The sequence below is a fragment of the Perca fluviatilis genome, chromosome 4 (genome assembly GCF_010015445.1).
Source record: "Perca fluviatilis chromosome 4, GENO_Pfluv_1.0, whole genome shotgun sequence".
In the NCBI taxonomy this organism is placed as follows: Eukaryota; Metazoa; Chordata; class Actinopteri; order Perciformes; family Percidae; genus Perca; species Perca fluviatilis.
In genome coordinates, this window is record NC_053115.1 from 2,809,695 (window position 1) to 2,826,171 (window position 16,477).

Sequence of the window (16,477 nt, forward strand, 5' to 3'; positions counted from 1 at the left end):
CAATCTCTGGTGTCTTTATGGAGTCCTCATCTGACAATTTCTTCTGTACTGAGGGCGCTGTAGGGAGTTACACAGTCAGCAAGTAAAGAACTACTTTCAGTTTCATATACTGAACAAAATTATAAAACGCAACACTTTTGTTTTTGCCCCCCTTTTTCATGAGCTGAACTGAAAGATCTAAGTTTTCTGTGTACACAAAAGTCCTATTTCTCTCAAATATTGTTCACAAATGTGTCTAAATCTGTGTCAGTGAGCACTTCTCCTTTGCCGGCTTTCCTGAATAACCACTTGCATGCTGCAATAACCAGATAAACAGCTTTTCCTCCTCTGGCAGATTGCATAACGCCTGATCTGTGTGTCTTAGTAAAATGATTATAGAGACCTTTAAATATGGTACGGAAATGTATTTCAAGGTAAATATATTCTTTGTTGGTGTTGATATAGTGGGCGGGGTAAAGGCAGGACTTACTGAATAAAATCAGCTTGTTTCATGAATAGTTGGATGTGTGTGTCAGTACCTACTGTCAAACTTACGTCCATATTTTGTTTTTACATGACTGCTACGATAACTATTACAGCATTTTGAAATTTTCAGGGTTGCGACTAATCGAGGAACATGGACTGTGGTAAGATGAAAAAACTAGGTGATGTTTAGTGTGATATAATTTGTGAGACAAATATGCCTATGTGCCTACAGTTTGGGTTTTTACTACTATTAGCATGGCATAATGTAGACAAATGGATATAAACAAAGAAGGACAAGGCTGATTTTTTTATTGTGATCCAGCCTTTTACAATACATATTAATTTGATGCGTTTGTCTTTTGCTGCTTGCCATGCCTTGCAGGAACAGTAGATACAAAGGAATCAGTCATGCATGTTTCGTCCCCTGAGAATTCTGACATTGACATTTTAGAGAATGGAAGGACCGTCAAAGATGTCATAGACAATAAAATAAAAGAGCTTGGATCTATGGTGAGTATCAGAGACATCATGTCACTTTTCCGAACTATGAATCTCTGTGTAATTGTGTGAAAATATTGCGAGATAGATTTCAAAATAAAATGTTAACTTTGCTCTACTAGGACAATGAAGAGCCATTCTACGTGGCAAATCTAGATAGCGTGTATAAGAGGCACCTCAGATGGCTTACTAACTTGCCTCGAGTCAAGCCTTTCTATGCAGTGAAGTGCAACAACACAGCAGCAGTTTTGAGGATGATGAGTGCTCTGGACACAGGTTTCGACTGTGCCAGCAAGGTACTGATGAACTATTTCAAAGATAATCTAGCTCTCTGTTTCCTTTGTTATTGAGAAAGGTTGTTTCCTTCTCAGCGTGCTCATTTGAAACATGTTTTGGTTAAACACAGGGTGAGATCCAGATGGCCTTGTCCCTCGGAGCGACACCTGATAAAATCATTTACGCACATACAACCAAACCACTGTCGCACATCAAATATGCCTGTGCTCATGGAGTAGATATGATGACTTTTGATAGTGAGGATGAACTCCTTAAAGTGTCTCGTAGTCATGCCAAAGCCAAGTAAGTGAACAACTAATGATACTGTTGCTTCTACGTTGAGTGAACAGTATATTCTTGTCTTGTATAAGTCTTTCAAATCACTTTCCAGACTGGTACTCCGCATCGCAGTGGATGACTCCAAGTCGCTGATAGAACTCAGTTCAAAGTTCGGAGCCAGACTGGTGTCAGTCGGGAAGCTGCTGGAACGTGCTGGAGAGCTGGGCTTAGACGTCATAGGGGTCAGCTTTCATGTAGGCAGCGGTTGCACTGAAGGTTCGACGTTCAAACAGGCCATTGCAGATGCCAGACATGTCTTTGACATAGCGGTAAGTCATCGTCTTAGCAATAGAACAATTTAATTTAATGTTTTCTGTCAGTTAATGTATCTGTTTATGATTTGCAGTTGTGTTGCAAACCAGTAAGTAAGTAACATTCATAGAGTGCTTTGCATAAAAACATACAAGATAAGACATATTAAAAACACAATACATTATTAAAATTAATAGTAATACATAAAAAAATAAAGTGCAAGTAGGTCAACCAAATTCCTGTCTTAATCTGATTTTAAAAGAGTCCACAGGAATAGCAGACCGTAAAGATGGAAGCAGAGCTTTCTAAAGTCTTGGTGCTACAAACTCAAAAGGTCGATCACCACGGTCTTAAAGGGTCATTTAATTTTTTTTCAAACTGGATCCCATTTCCCCATGCATATGTGTCTAATAGACTGATGTGACCAAAAGTCTTTGAGATTGGCCCAGTATTAATCAAGATCACAGTGACGGGTCCGCGCGAACCGAGCTGCAAGGTAACCTACTTGCAGCTGGGGGCAATTGTGCACCCCACATTTTTTTTGCCACTGACAGGCTCAGATTGTTATTAAAAGTGTCTGAAAACAACATGGATGGTGACTTTTTTGGAAAAAGAGGGGGGGTGGGATATAAATGTTTTTTTTTGGTAAAGGCGTTCTGGTAGTTCTTGTTTTGGAGTAGGCTACAGAAACTATAGGTTTATGTTATTATCTAAAAGATTTTCAATGCCATGGCTCAATATTTAAATGCTTTTGACAATGTGGATGAGGTCATTATAATTGGATGGCTGCCTGTATTCACCTCCTGCTTAAGCAGCTAGGAGGTGGAGAATGACTGAGAATAAACGCGCACTTAGAGTGGGTGTTTCCTCCTGCTGACTCCGACACAGTGTGACTGGGCTTCGCCTGGGGCACTGTATGTGTGCGTGGCGGCGAGTCCATCTCTGTGTGTGAGATAACCTTTTCTGGAGCAACAACGAGAACCTCAGTCCTATCAGTATTGAGCTGCAAGGCAAGGCAAGGCAAGGCAAGGCAGCTTTATTTGTTTAGCACATTTCAGCAACAGGGCAATTCAAAGTGCTTTACATAAAACATTAAAGAGCAGTTAGAAAATGATTAAATAGCAAATTAAAACATTAAATAGCAGGTAAAAATGATTAAAGAAAAGAAATTAAAAAAAAGAAATGTTCTACCAACCAGTCCCTAATATCATTGAGACAGAGCAGCTGAGAAATAGAGCTGCATATCATCGGCATAAAACTGGTGTGCAATATTATATCCGTTTATGATTAGTCCCAATGGCAGCAAATATAAAGAAAACTGCATGGGCCCCAGAACTGAGCCCTAGGAAAACTACAAGACAGTGAATCAGACGCAATGACTCCAATAGAGATGGAGAAGCTTCTGTCAGTGAGATACGATGAAAACCAGTCTAAAGCCATTTCTGATATGTCCACCCAATCATGTAACCTCCTAATCAGGATATGATGGTCTACTGTGTCAAATACCAGCTCAGGTCAAGAAGTACCAACACAGAACAATCACCCTCATCAGAGGGCATTCAAATATCATTCGAAACCCTTACTGTGTTGTAGCTATTGTATTTGTGTTGTTGATTTTGCATTCATGTTGTGGCTGTTGTATTTGTATTGTTGCTTTTGTATTTGTGTTGTTGCTTTTGTATTTGTGTTGTTGCTTTTGTATTTGTGTCTTGGCTTTTGTATTCATATTGTGGCTTTTGTATTTGTGTTGTGGCTTTTGTATTTGTCTTGTTGCTTTTGCATTCGTGTTGCAATACATTAAACATCTACAGGAGTAAAGTTAATGCACATTATAATAATAATATGAATCTTAAAACATCATGAATAACAGTGAAACAGTGACACGGAATATTATACTGCAAAACTGCAAATTGTACTGCAAACTTTAAGTAAACTTACTTCTAGTGAACTTTTTTTCACAGTGGTATTAGCACTTTAATAAAAAAAGATGTCATTCTTCCAACACTGGCTGCTGCTAACAGTTTTTCATTTTGATTGTTGATATGACTGATTGATATCTTTTTCAGGATTTGCTGGGAGTCCAGATGAGACTCTTGGATATTGGTGGAGGATTTTCTGCGATTGGGGACTTTCAAGAGAAATTTGAAGAGGTAAAATGGAAGAAATATACAATGCTAGTGCTTGTTCATGATCTACACCTCAATTATTCAGGTGAAAAAAAAAAAGAAAAAAAAAAGACATGTACAAAATGACGCAGAACTACTTACTACATATAAAAACAATCCTGTTCCTGTTTTCCCATAAGGACTATGTAGAAGAATATCAATGGATTTAATAACAGAAATGTTTTTAAATAATATGTTTTTTATTGTAGGCCTTTATTTTTGATAGGACAGATGAAGACATGAAAGGGGAGAGAGAAGGGTAATGACATGCAGCAAAGGGACACAGGTTTGAGACAAATCTGCGGCCACTGTGTCTGTATATAGGCTCTACCAGGAGAGCCACCCAGGTGCCCTATCAATAGATTTTTAAATGCATAGTACAACTGGGTAAAATGCCTATAAGGACATTTTAGGTGAAGTTAGTTTCAAAGCTTCTTTAATCAGTCCCTCCAGGATTTCGTGGCCTTTCTTTTAGTTTGTTGCGGCCCAAAATGCGATGAGACATTGAAAATTTGTGATTTTTTGTTGTTGTATACTTTAAAAATAAAAGGAAACTTGTTTCAGGGAGAATAAAACTATTCCTATTTTCCTAGTAACCAAAAAGGCTCAGGATGCTGCAAATGTTGTTATAATATGAAAATGGCTGGTGGATTTAATTTAATTTAATTTGAACATATGTGTCAGTGGCTTGTTGATCTTGACATTGTTAGTTAATTTCCTATCCTGGCCTGGGACACACATTCATACGGTTTGATAAAGTACTTATTGGACTTAAACTTATCATTGCACTTACAATAACAAGCTTAGCTATCCTACTCAATTTAAACCGTTGTTCATGTGAAATCTCAAAGACAGCCTGATGCTTATAGATTATTTGTGGCTGGCTGTTTGCTGTTTGACCTATCAATTCCTGTCGATAAAGTATAATAAGGTAAATCCTTTATAGTGCATACACTTGTAGCTGTTATGTATCTTTGCAAGTCATTGTAAGTCGCAAGCGCACGCAGTTCGAACACTGTTCCAGGCTCTCCAATACATGGCTCATATTTCATAGAAACACATGCAGAAACCTTACCTTTGTGGCCTCTAATGAGCAGGGGTTTTCCTGGTACAGAATGGGCCTTTGGGGTGAAACATATTAAGTGGGGTGTCTGGGGGTCCACCCCCATGTAATTTTGAATTTTGAATTAAAAATATCTATTTTTAAATGGAATATAGACTTAGGGTAACTGCTATTACTGTTGTAGCTCATTTGTACAATAATAAGGGACTATGTAGAAGACTAACAATGGATTTAAAAACAACATTTATTTAAATAATATTTTTTGGCATTTTAGGCCTTTATTTTTGATAGGACAGATGAAGACATATAAGGGGAGAGAGAAGGGTAATGACATGCAGCAAAGGGACAGGTTGAGGCAAACCCGCGGCCGCTGTGTTGAGGAGTGATCCTCTATATATGGGCGCGCGCTCTACCAGGAGAGCTACCCAGGCGCCCTATCACTAGATTTTTAAATGCATAGTACAATTGTGTAATTGTGTACAATGCTTAAGGACATTTTAGGTGAATTTTCATAACGTGTGTATGGTCTCAATCGCTAGTTTCAAAGCTTCTTTAATCAGTCCCTTGAAGATTTCGCTGCCTTTTTTTTTTTTAAATGCCTGATTTTGGGGGAGCTTTTGTAAAGAATTGCGATTAAAGTTGTGATGACATTGAAAATAAAATGATTTGTGAAATTTGTTGGGGGGGGGGGGATCTCTACAAATATTAACAGTGTGTCAATTTCAGTTTTGTGTAATGTGATCATTGCGAATTATGTGTAAAATTGCAAAAATATTATTCATTCATGCATGATGGTGATTTAAACTTAATTCACTTGAATAGAGATGACTATACTATATATCATACTATCTACTATATTATACATGCTGTTCTTGTCACATGCAACAAGGTGTGGCGGCACAGCAGTGCAAAGTCAATTCATGTTTAGTACATGTTAACTCATAGATTCATAGAAAAAATATATAAACGTTGGAGGCCAATAATCGGCGCGCAAAGTCTCTGAAATCCATTCTGCAGTTAGCATCGTATAGCCATGGCAAAAAGAAAACAAGGCAGTTTAATTAATTAGTTAAATTGGAACAGCCAGCAGTGGAGAGACTCGATGAGCCTATATACATGGCTGTTTGTTAACCCTTGTGTCGTCTTTAACCCATGAGAGAGATTATCTATTGATTGATGCTAGATAGCTGACAGTATAATGCCTTTGCATCTTGAGCAAAGTCACTCTTGGCCATTGGCTGCATCCTTTGTTTTTATTCAGAATAGATGCAAGTAACAGCTGCAAGTTTTTCACTTCACCTTTTCACATTTTAATAGCAAAGTTCTTCTTGTTTATTTTCAGGTTGGAGGCAATTCCAGGTGCAACTCCCACTGCACTTTTGTTTGCAGAGTAAAAAGATGTTTAAGACAGTTTCCCTGCAGGGAAATCACAAAATAAAACCTAAGTGTTGCTCCTCCAAAAGGCCTCAGGCGATACTGTAACTACAATCTGCACACACTGTGGACACACAGCACTTTGTTCAAATGCCAAAACGCTGCTGGCACAACGGTTAGGGATGGAAGCTTGGGGTACATCGCTTAGGGCTAATTGAACGGAGGAATTATGGTATTCTTCAGTAGCCTGAATAACTCAGTGTTTCCTCTATGTTGATTTGACCGTGGCGGCCCCCCACGGTAACATTTCTGCCCCCCACGGTGTCAGAAATAGGGCTGCATTGTTAGAGTGCATGTAAGAGAATAGCGCAGACACACAAGGATAACTAGCCAGTTGAGATTGTGTGTGTATGTCCTTGAGAACTGTATGTCATATAACTTATGTTATCAGTTCATTTAAGCCTGGTCTTGTTAATTTAAATTAAGTTAACTGGTGATTTTCATTGTTTGTGTTCTCCACCTGCGAGCTGAATTGCACGTGTCTGTTGATTCGATTGCGAGTGCTGAACGCCCTCGCCCATGTTTGTATTTGAGGTGCATTATTTACATGCTGAAGTAGTTACACTGCATTAAGAGAAAGTAATTAATAGTGGGTTTATTGTTATGTGCTACATAATGCTTAGCCTATATGTCAAGATCAAAGTTGGCCTATATAGTTCCTCAAAAAATAAAGTTCAATAACAACTGAAAATATGCCTCATTGGGGTGGGTACGGATACGGACCTGCCCCGTTAGGTTCAGGTCCAGTAAAAACAATGCAGCTTAGCTGCCTTATCATCGCCAGCTGCACGTATAAAATATGAGATGATATGTGGATGAGAGGGAGGCTGGCTGCTCATTTTCCTTTGGCGTTGGCTAAAAAAACAGTTTGGGGGGCACCAACACTTTCTCTATGCAGGAAAAACCCTGAATGAGTGATACTGATTACTGTTAGTCTCTTTGTATTAAAGGTGCTCTAAGCGTTTTTTAGGCTACAACATGTTTGGTCACATACAGCAAACATCTCCACACTAGCTTCTAGCTGCCTGTCCCCTGCACACACTGTAAAAAACGCGGTCTCTGTAGACAGCCCAGGCTCCACAAACGGCAACAAAAACAAACTGTGCCAACGTGCACCAACAAACATAACAAACAGTCTTCCAGCCAATAACTGATAAGAAGGATTTGGGGGTGGGGGTTGGCGGGTTAGTGCGCAGAAAAGGGAGGGATGAGGAGGAGGGAGGGGTGGGCTAGCTTCCATTTTGTTTGACAATAATTCGGACGTCAACAAGAAGTGGCATCACCCAACTTAGAGCACCTTTAAAGAGTTTGCAAAATGTCTTAAATATCAAGGTGTAGGTGTAAACCCTGTGTAATATGCTATCAACCCATTGTGTTTTTCCCTCCTAGTTTTCAGAAGTGATTAATGGAGCACTGGATGAATTCTTCCCGCCTGACAGTGGGGTGCAGATTATTGCAGAGCCGGGCCGGTACTACGTGGAATCAGCCTTCACACTGGCAGCGAACGTCATTGCCAAAAGAGTAGTCAGTGATGATATGTATGAACATAGCGGTAAGGTATAGATTTGTCTTTTGAAGCCATATATGTTGTGTATCCAGTATTATATTTGCATGTATTTTTATTTTTTATAATTTCAACAAGAATCATCTTCAGTAGAGAGCCATTCAGCCTCTGAGGGAGCACAATCCTGACTTGCAGCGTTGTAGTAACTCACTTTGTGAAGAACCCAAGATGCAATTGGTTCACATAGATAAAAAACATAATTTGTATTGCTTTGTATAAGTTTCCTATGATTTCAACATTTTTGCAAAAATACTGCGTATTTGCCATTTTAATAACTTTCATTATTTTGCATGTATTTCTTCCAGACGGTGAGGAAAACAGCCCTGGCAGAATGATGTACTACCTTAACGATGGAGTGTTTGGCTCCCTGAGATGCATTGTCTTTGACCCTGCTCACTCCAACTATGAGCCATATCTTCACAGGGTAAATATCAACCCTGTCACCACATAAAAAAGCCAATATTGGACGATTCTATTTAGGGGTTTTAACGCTAGAGACGCAGCATACCTGTAAATCCCATCCCCATAATCCAAAACAGGCAAGAGAGAGAAAAATAGGTTCTGGTAGAATATGATAACTAGTGTGATGTTCATTGTATATGTTAATGTTTGTGCTCTACACAGGTTGTTGAGAGCAGCGAGCGGAGATACCGGTCTGTTATCTGGGGTCCAACCTGCAGCAGCTCTGACAAAGTAATTGACAACTACTGGATTCCTGAGTTGCGTGTGGGGGACTGGCTTCTCCTCGACAACATGGGCGCTTACTCTGTCAGTGCAACGTCTGACTTCAATGGCTTTAAAAGAGCGCACATTTACCCTGTTGTGACCGCTGAGACCTGGCACGCCTTAAACTTTTCTCAAACCTTCAACAACCGTTAATGATCTGGCAACACTTCTGTTTGACAACAGCGCAATACTCTTATGAATATTTTGTAACGTGAATTAATATCTCTGCACCTGCTAGCCACCATAGGATACTTTTCTTCCAGTTTAAAATAACATTTGTGAATTTTTGTTTTATAATCATCCACTGTAGAGTTTCTGTGCCATGCCATGCTGCAAACCATGCTTATGTTTTAGTACAATATACTTTTAGGTAAAAAATGTAACTTAAAAATGTAAACTGTTGTGTGACTGAGTGAAGGAATGTTTCAATATTGATTAAGCCTAATCAGCATTGGTCTGGCTCACATCTACTCAAGCTTCTAAAGAATTGATTAGGTCATGTCTGTTATTTAGCATGAAAGTAGATGCTGTAGAAGACTCATTGGCCTCACAGAAAATTTAACTGTTGCTTCTGCCTTTTGGGGAGCCACTCCCTGCGGGGCCAGACTTGATTAGAACAAAGGAAATGCAAACTCTGTAAACTTGAATAGAATCAGCACTACCATGTTAAACGACCTTTGTCTGTGACCTGGAGTAAACCGGAAATTCAGAGGTGTGTCCTTAACCTGAGAGACAGGAATATAATTCGGAAACAGAGATGATTTCAGGACTGCAAGCCTGGGACCCGACAAGGGAAAAAGGTTCTGTAGTCCGCTGTTTACAGTGTATTGTTTTGTCATGTCGCATGGCTGCAACTGTGACCCGATAGGGGAAGCAGTTTGTCAGACCGCTGTTTTACAGTTTATTTGTTTTGTCATGTTTCAGGACTGATTGATGTAATTCCTGAAGAGGAGGCATGTCATTTCAGTCCGCTGTCAGCTGCAGTCTTTCATGTTTTATGTTTGATTGTTTTTGTCATGTCGTTTTCATCATGTTGTTCATTAAACCTTTTGCTTAACTTTCAGTTCGACCCCAGCCTCTTCTTCCTCCTCAGAAATCAAACAAACACGTCTTTTAGAGATTCTTAACAGTATCTTGACAGCATGGACAGAGACAACACACAATAAATCATTCAGCATGGAAGAGCATCAGAAGCGGTGCAAAATTTGCTAGATTTAGCATTTAGCTTTTAGCCTGAAATGAACGGCTCAATCGACACCAAATAAACACCTAATAACATCACAAAAATACAACAGAATAAATCAATTTGTGGCGGCTTTAATACATTTTGCCTGATAATACCTCACTGTTTAACATCCGATTTACCGCAGTTTTGATCAGAAGCTCTACTGTGGATTACCCATAATTCGATAGCACTGTGCTGCAATGTGACATTAAAGCCAGCAGTCGGCACTGTCCCCATTTATGCAAGGATTTATTAAATAGGAACCTATTTACAACGGTTACATTGTCACACTAACAAACCAGCCTGTATTGTCTTCACATTCAAAATCCCTGTGAGACAGGATAAGTTCTGGATAAGCAGTGTTAAGATCCAGAATCAGAGGAGTGTAGGAGAGCATCTCCTTCATCTCGTTCCAGATGTTGAAGCTCAGGTTGCCCAGGTGTTTGGCCTCGTCTAGTCTCGCTTTGCCTGACTTATCTCCACTGCGGCGCTGAAGAGGAGGGTCTGGCTAGTCCAAATAGCATTCCTGGATGGGAGAAAAACGTGCTCTGGTTTATTGGCATTTCTTGTATCCTATCACAATCGTCTTGGGCGGTGCTAAGCACCGGGAAAAGCAAAGGTGCCGCTGCAAAATCGCCTTGGGAAGGAACTTGTTTTGGTGGAACGTGCACGCTCAAAAGTAGTTTTAGTCGTGCGACAGAAAACTCAGATTGGACAGATAGTCTAGCTAGCTGTCTGGATTTACCCTGCAGCCTTTAGTGTTGCAGTCACATCCCCTCTGGAACACCCTCCCTGCAGATATCTGCAATGCTACATCCCTGGACACATTTAAAAAAAACTCCTGAAACACCACCTGTTCACCACAGCCTTCAATCTTCCTTAGCTTAGCCACAGTAATTCTGTAAAGTGTCTTTGGGTTTCATGAAAGGCGCTATATAAATACAAGTTGTTATTATATTATTATTATTATTTTTAGGCAGAAAGAACCTTTCAGTAATAAGGTAGGCAAAGCAGCTTTATTTGTATAGCACATTTCAGCAACAGGGCAATTCAAAGTGCTTTACATAAAACATTAAAGAGCAGTTAGAAAACAATTAAAAAACAAATTACAACATTAAAGAGCAGGTTAAAATGATTTAAAAAAAATAAATAAATAAAAAGAAATTTCCGACCAGAGGTCCTTTTGGCTCCGGTTACTTGGTGTTTTCGTTAGTAGTTCTATTTTTCCCTACGATGTAGCATTACAAAGCTTAATTTAATCTCGGTAAACCTTGCTAAATCCGGGACAGTTCACAGTCTGTCTCTTGATAAATTCACAGAAATATCTGACAAGTTCAGAGACGTTGTCTTTCTTATTGAGCTAGTTCACAGACTAAATCTGACCAGTTCACAGATGTGGTCCTTGTATGGATAATCTATTGTCACACCCGCGTTTTTTGAGTTCTAATCTATGTCACACCCGCGTTGGAGAAATATAACAAATGAAGAGTTATTTAAAGAAAGGCAACATCAAAAAGAAAGGTCTTTAGCTTTGATTTAAAAGAACTGAGAGTTGCTGCGGACCTGCAGTTCAAACTGAACGCTGCTTCCCCGTTTAGTTCTGACTCTGGGGACAACAAGTAGACCTGTCCCAGACCACCTGAGAGGTGATGGAGTGATGTGATCCACTTCCTTGGTCTTAAGGTGTGAACACACAAGGCCGACGGCCGACCGTTGACAGAAAAGCCAGTCAAAATGATCAGTCTCCCCGTGTTGGTCCAAAAACTGCCACAGAACAGACCAAAAAGACGAGACGTAATACATCTCTATAACAGCAGGCGGCGCTAATCTGTATTGTTGCCCAAGAAATGAAAACCGGTGGCTGATTGGACGAACGAGTCACATGGGTTTGTTTTCTCCAGAAATTCAAAGCCAGACTGTCATGGCGGCCGTTCAGAATACGATCTCCTATTGTACTAAAATAGTTCACTGAAACATGTTTCTGAAAACATTTTAAGCAAGAAATAGGCCATGCAGTTGCTGAATCTGTCTTCATTTCAGCTCAACAAAGGTCAGTTTAAAAGATTTTTGATAGACTCTAGTCACCCCATTCCGCTTACAATTTCCGGGTGAGTCCCTACTGCCCTGCTGCCGACTGAACATGTCAGGTCGGCCAAAATGAACGCCAACAGACCCCCAGACTGACGACGGCATGGGACACACAAAACAGATGCGAGTCACTGACCTCGCCAGACTGTCCAACGGCCGATAATCGGCTCGGTGTGTCCACACCATTAGTGAGGACTCGAGTAGCAGCGTTCTGAATCAGCTGCAGCTGTCTGATTGATTTTTTAGGGAGACCTGTAAAGACACCGTTACAGTAGTCAAGTCTATTGAAGATAAAAGCATGGACAAGTTTTTCCAAATCCTGCTGGGACATAAGTCCTTTAACCCTTGATATATTTTTAAGGTGGTAATAAGGCTGATTTTGTAATTGTCTTAATGTGACTGTTAAAATTCAGGTCTGAGTCCATGACTACACCAAGATGCTTTGTCTGTTGTTTTTAACATTGTCGTTTGAAGCTGAGTGCTGACTTTCAATCGTTCCTCTTTTGCTCCAAAAACAACCACCTCAGTTTTTTCGTCATTTAATTTAAGAAAATTCTGGCACATCCAGTCGTTAATTTGTTCAATGCACTTAGTCGGTTGTTGTATTGGACTATAGTCCCCTGGCAATAAGGTTATATAAATTTGTGTGTCATCCGCATTACTATGGTAACTTATTTTATTGTTTTCCATAATTTGAGCCAGTGGAAGCATGTAGATGTTAAACAGGAGAGGCCCCAGAACTGAGCCTTGGGGAACTCCGCACGTCATATTTGTATGCTCAGATGTATAATTCCCTATAGACACAAAGTAGTCCCTATTCTTTAAATATGATTCAAACCACTTTAGTACTGAGCCAGAAAGACCAACCCAGTTTTCCAATCGGTCTAGTAATATGTCATGGTCGACCATATCAAATGCAGCACTGAGATCAAGTAATATTAAGACTGAAATTTTGCCACTATCTGTGTTTAAGTGGAGGTCATTAAAGACTTTAACAAGAGCTGTCTCAGTGCTGTGATGTGGTCGAAAACCCGACTGGAAGGCATCAAAATTGTTGTTTAGTGACAAGAAAAGGTTGAGTTGTTTAGAAACCGTTTTTTCAATGATTTTACTTAAAAATGGAAGGTTTGATATCGGCCTAAAGTTGCTCATTAGTGACGTGTCTAGATTTTTTTTTAAGAGTGGCTTGATGACTGCAGTTTTCAGGTCTTGTGGGAAGATACCTGAAAGAAGAGATGTGTTTACAATCTGTATCTAAACAATTCAAAACATTTTTGAAAAGGCCTGTTGGTAGAATGTCAAGGCAACAGGAGGAGGTTTTCAGATGTTGTATAATGTCCTCCAGGTAAAAGGTGCAATCACTTTTTGGCAAGTGCAAAACTACATGTTACTACATATTTCAACTGGTAAAAATGACTGGATTTTGGTACACACAGAGGAAGTAAAATAATGTAGAGTCATAAGGATAATTGCATGAGAGATACTTTCTTTACTTTATATATAAACCAGTTGTAAATCATTTTATTTATAGGCTACAGTCCGTTTTCCAAATATAGCCTAAACGAGGATAAGAGACATAGGTCTACCAAACATATTCCATCAGAAACAATCGGCACTTTAATTAACTTTAACTATAATCAGATAAATATCATGCCTGGTTACGTTTATGAACAGCAAACACTACTTTAGCCACAATTGCAATTAGTCTGTTACAAGAAACATTTAAGTTTTACAACGACATACCTTTACTATTAAAGGCATACTATGCAGTTTCCATTTTTGTCAAACAAAAGGTTACAGATGTGTGGTGATGAGACAGGGTGGAGTTATATTTTGGGTAGATTATTTTGGGTCAGAAGGTGCAAACTGTTAAAGCTCTCACCGTTCCCAAGTTGTTTTCTTTGGCAGATCCTCCTGTTCTTCCTATTTTAATAAATTTGCTCCTATGATCGTAGCCTGAGGTGAGATTGGGTGACAGGTTGAAGTGGGGAGGTTTCTAAAGTTAAATGACATCTTTAGAGAGCAAATGTTGCCAACATTTTAAAGTCTATGTTGGCTAAGGTAGTGTTCCTCTGGTCTATACAGACCACAACCCAATAACTTTTTTTGAACTCATTGGTTGATGCGATGATTGTTTTTGCCCATATAAGCCCTTGGCTCTTAAATATTGTGCTATACCAATCTGTAATCTCTCTAGTCTAGTTCTATCTGTCTAGTCACTCTTAAATGCTTCTCCGGCGCTGGAGTTGCTTAGTTGGCTTAGGCTGGCTGGGGGGGGGGGTGCATCCTGTCAGTGAGCAAACAAGTCCTTAAGACAAAGCTGAGAGGCATATTGTCATGTATATATATTTAATGAACTATAAAAACTCGTTCCAAGGTAATATGATGAATGAATGAATTTGATACTTTTTAGGCACCAACCAAATAGACTTCTACTCTAAAGCACTGCCCGGTTTAGGGAACTTGGATCACAACATGATCAAACTGATGCCCGCCTATGTGTCCAGGCGTGAGAAAGTCAGAAAGGTGGCGGTTAAGAGCTGGCAGGGGGTTCAGGCAATCACAGGATACAAGCCTAAGAAACATCTCATGACAGTGGAAAACGAACATGAAATGGTCAATAATTTGAATGATTTTTATTGTAGATTTGAAACTCATGATTTTACAGCTGAACAGGAATTGATTTATGAAGAAATCAGTAGTATGAAGTGTGGGGACATTGTCATTTCTATAGACGATGTTAAGTCTTACTTTAGACATGTGAATCCCCGTAAAGCTAGTGGGCCTGATGGTGTTAGCAGCAGGACATTAAGGGTGTGTGCAGATCAGTTGGCACAGCCCTTTCAAAGGCTGTTCCAGCTGTCAATAGACACTGGTGTAGTTCCTTGTCTATGGAAAAAATCTCTGATCGTGCCCGTACCCCAAAACAATAAACCTAGGGAACTTAATGACCTGCGCCCTGTTGTCTTAACATCTACAGCAATGAAATGTTTTGAAAAAATAATTCTGAAACAGCTTTTATGTGAGGTCACACCATCCTTAGACCCAAACAATTTGCATATCGTGCAGAGAGAGGGATTGAAGACACACTGCTGACCCTGACAAACAACATATATGAGCACCTTGAACAGGCAAAGAGTCTTGTCAAGATTGTGTTCATAGACAGCAGTGCCTTCAACACAATCCAACCCCACCTGATGGTAAAAAATTGGTACACCTCGGGGTTAACCCAGGATTAGTTTTGTGGATTTTTGACTTTTTGACAAACCGCAGTCAACAAGTCTAATTCAACTCATGTGTCTCATTGTTAAAAGCCATAAACACAGGGGCACCACAAGGGTGCATTCTGTCCCCTATTCTATACACTTTATACACCAATAACTGCCAAGCAACCTCCTCAGACCACACTTATTTTAAATACGCTGATGATACAGCATTAGTGGGTTTTGTAAAGTCTAATACTGCATCCCTAGAGGATTTTGAGAGGGAGGTGCAGGGTTTTATTAAATGGTGTACATATAATTTCCTTGTGGTTAATGCAAAGAAAACAAAGGAGATGACCATAGATTTTAATAAAAAGGGAATTATAGTTCCACCCTCAAATATAAATGGTGTAGTGGTAGAGCGGGTCACAACATACACATATTTGGGTGTTGAAATAGACAATAAACTGACAAAATAAGTCCAAAAAGTTGCAGAAGAAGATGTTTTTTCTAAGGAAACTCAATCATTTTAGAATAGACAGCTGTATTCTTCAGATGTTTTACAAAGCTCTCTTGCAGAGTGTCTTATCATTTGGCCTTATTTGTGCCTTTTGGTAACGTAATGTATATCAAGGACCAGAAGAAAGTGCAACGAATAGTCAAAACAGCCAGTAAGATCATACGAGTTGATCAGGTATCTGTAGCTCAATTGTAAAATGACCTTAGTTTAACAAAAGACCAAACTAATTCTAAATGATTCAACCCACCCTCTTCATCAGAATTTCATAGCAGCAACAGGTCCAGTGGCAGACTCCTGCAAAGGAAAATTAGGACTACAAAGTACAGGAAGTCTTTTGTGCCTACAGCAGACTGCACATACACTTAAAAACTCTTAGGCATTTTAAACGAGCATACTGTACATATATCAGCACTCAACTATTTTACTTATGCATACATGCTTGTCATGTTTCTTCAGTGTTCTTACTGCTTTGTCTGTCTTGTCCTTGTTTTTCTCTCTTTTAATGTTTTGTATTTATGTTTTTAATGTTATGCAGTAGGCTGTATAACAATGGAGCGTGTAATGGTGACCACATGAATTTCCTACTTGGGGATAATAAAGTTTACCTTGACCTTGACGTCACAGAGACACGCAGGAAAAACTCTACATTACACACAGAG

At 39.4% G+C, this 16,477-nt stretch overlaps 2 protein-coding genes across 2 annotated transcripts in view; one reads left to right on the forward strand and one right to left on the reverse strand.

Annotated features, from left to right (window-relative positions):
- LOC120557398 (ornithine decarboxylase-like) overlaps window positions 1–16,477 on the reverse strand; it is a 68,089-nt gene that overhangs the window by 21,958 nt on the left and 29,654 nt on the right. The gene's annotated exons all lie outside the window — the stretch shown is intronic.
- On the forward strand, window positions 564–9,096 carry LOC120557397 (ornithine decarboxylase-like). The gene is made up of 9 exons (XM_039797683.1): window positions 564–626; window positions 848–975; window positions 1,086–1,259; window positions 1,370–1,542; window positions 1,631–1,847; window positions 3,897–3,980; window positions 7,882–8,044; window positions 8,362–8,480; window positions 8,681–9,096. The coding sequence occupies exons 1-9, from the start codon at window positions 617–619 to the stop codon at window positions 8,933–8,935; spliced, it is 1,323 nt and encodes a 440-aa protein (XP_039653617.1). The 5' UTR covers window positions 564–616; the 3' UTR covers window positions 8,936–9,096.

What these genes read in the sequence shown, in the direction of transcription:
- LOC120557397 (XM_039797683.1), top strand. An exon ending in GTTTCGACTGTGCCAGCAAG is followed by an intron (nt 1,260 to 1,369) that starts GTACTGATGAAC and finishes GGTTAAACACAG; the next exon opens with GGTGAGATCCAGATGGCCTT. An exon ending in ATGAGCCATATCTTCACAGG is followed by an intron (nt 8,481 to 8,680) that starts GTAAATATCAAC and finishes TGCTCTACACAG; the next exon opens with GTTGTTGAGAGCAGCGAGCG.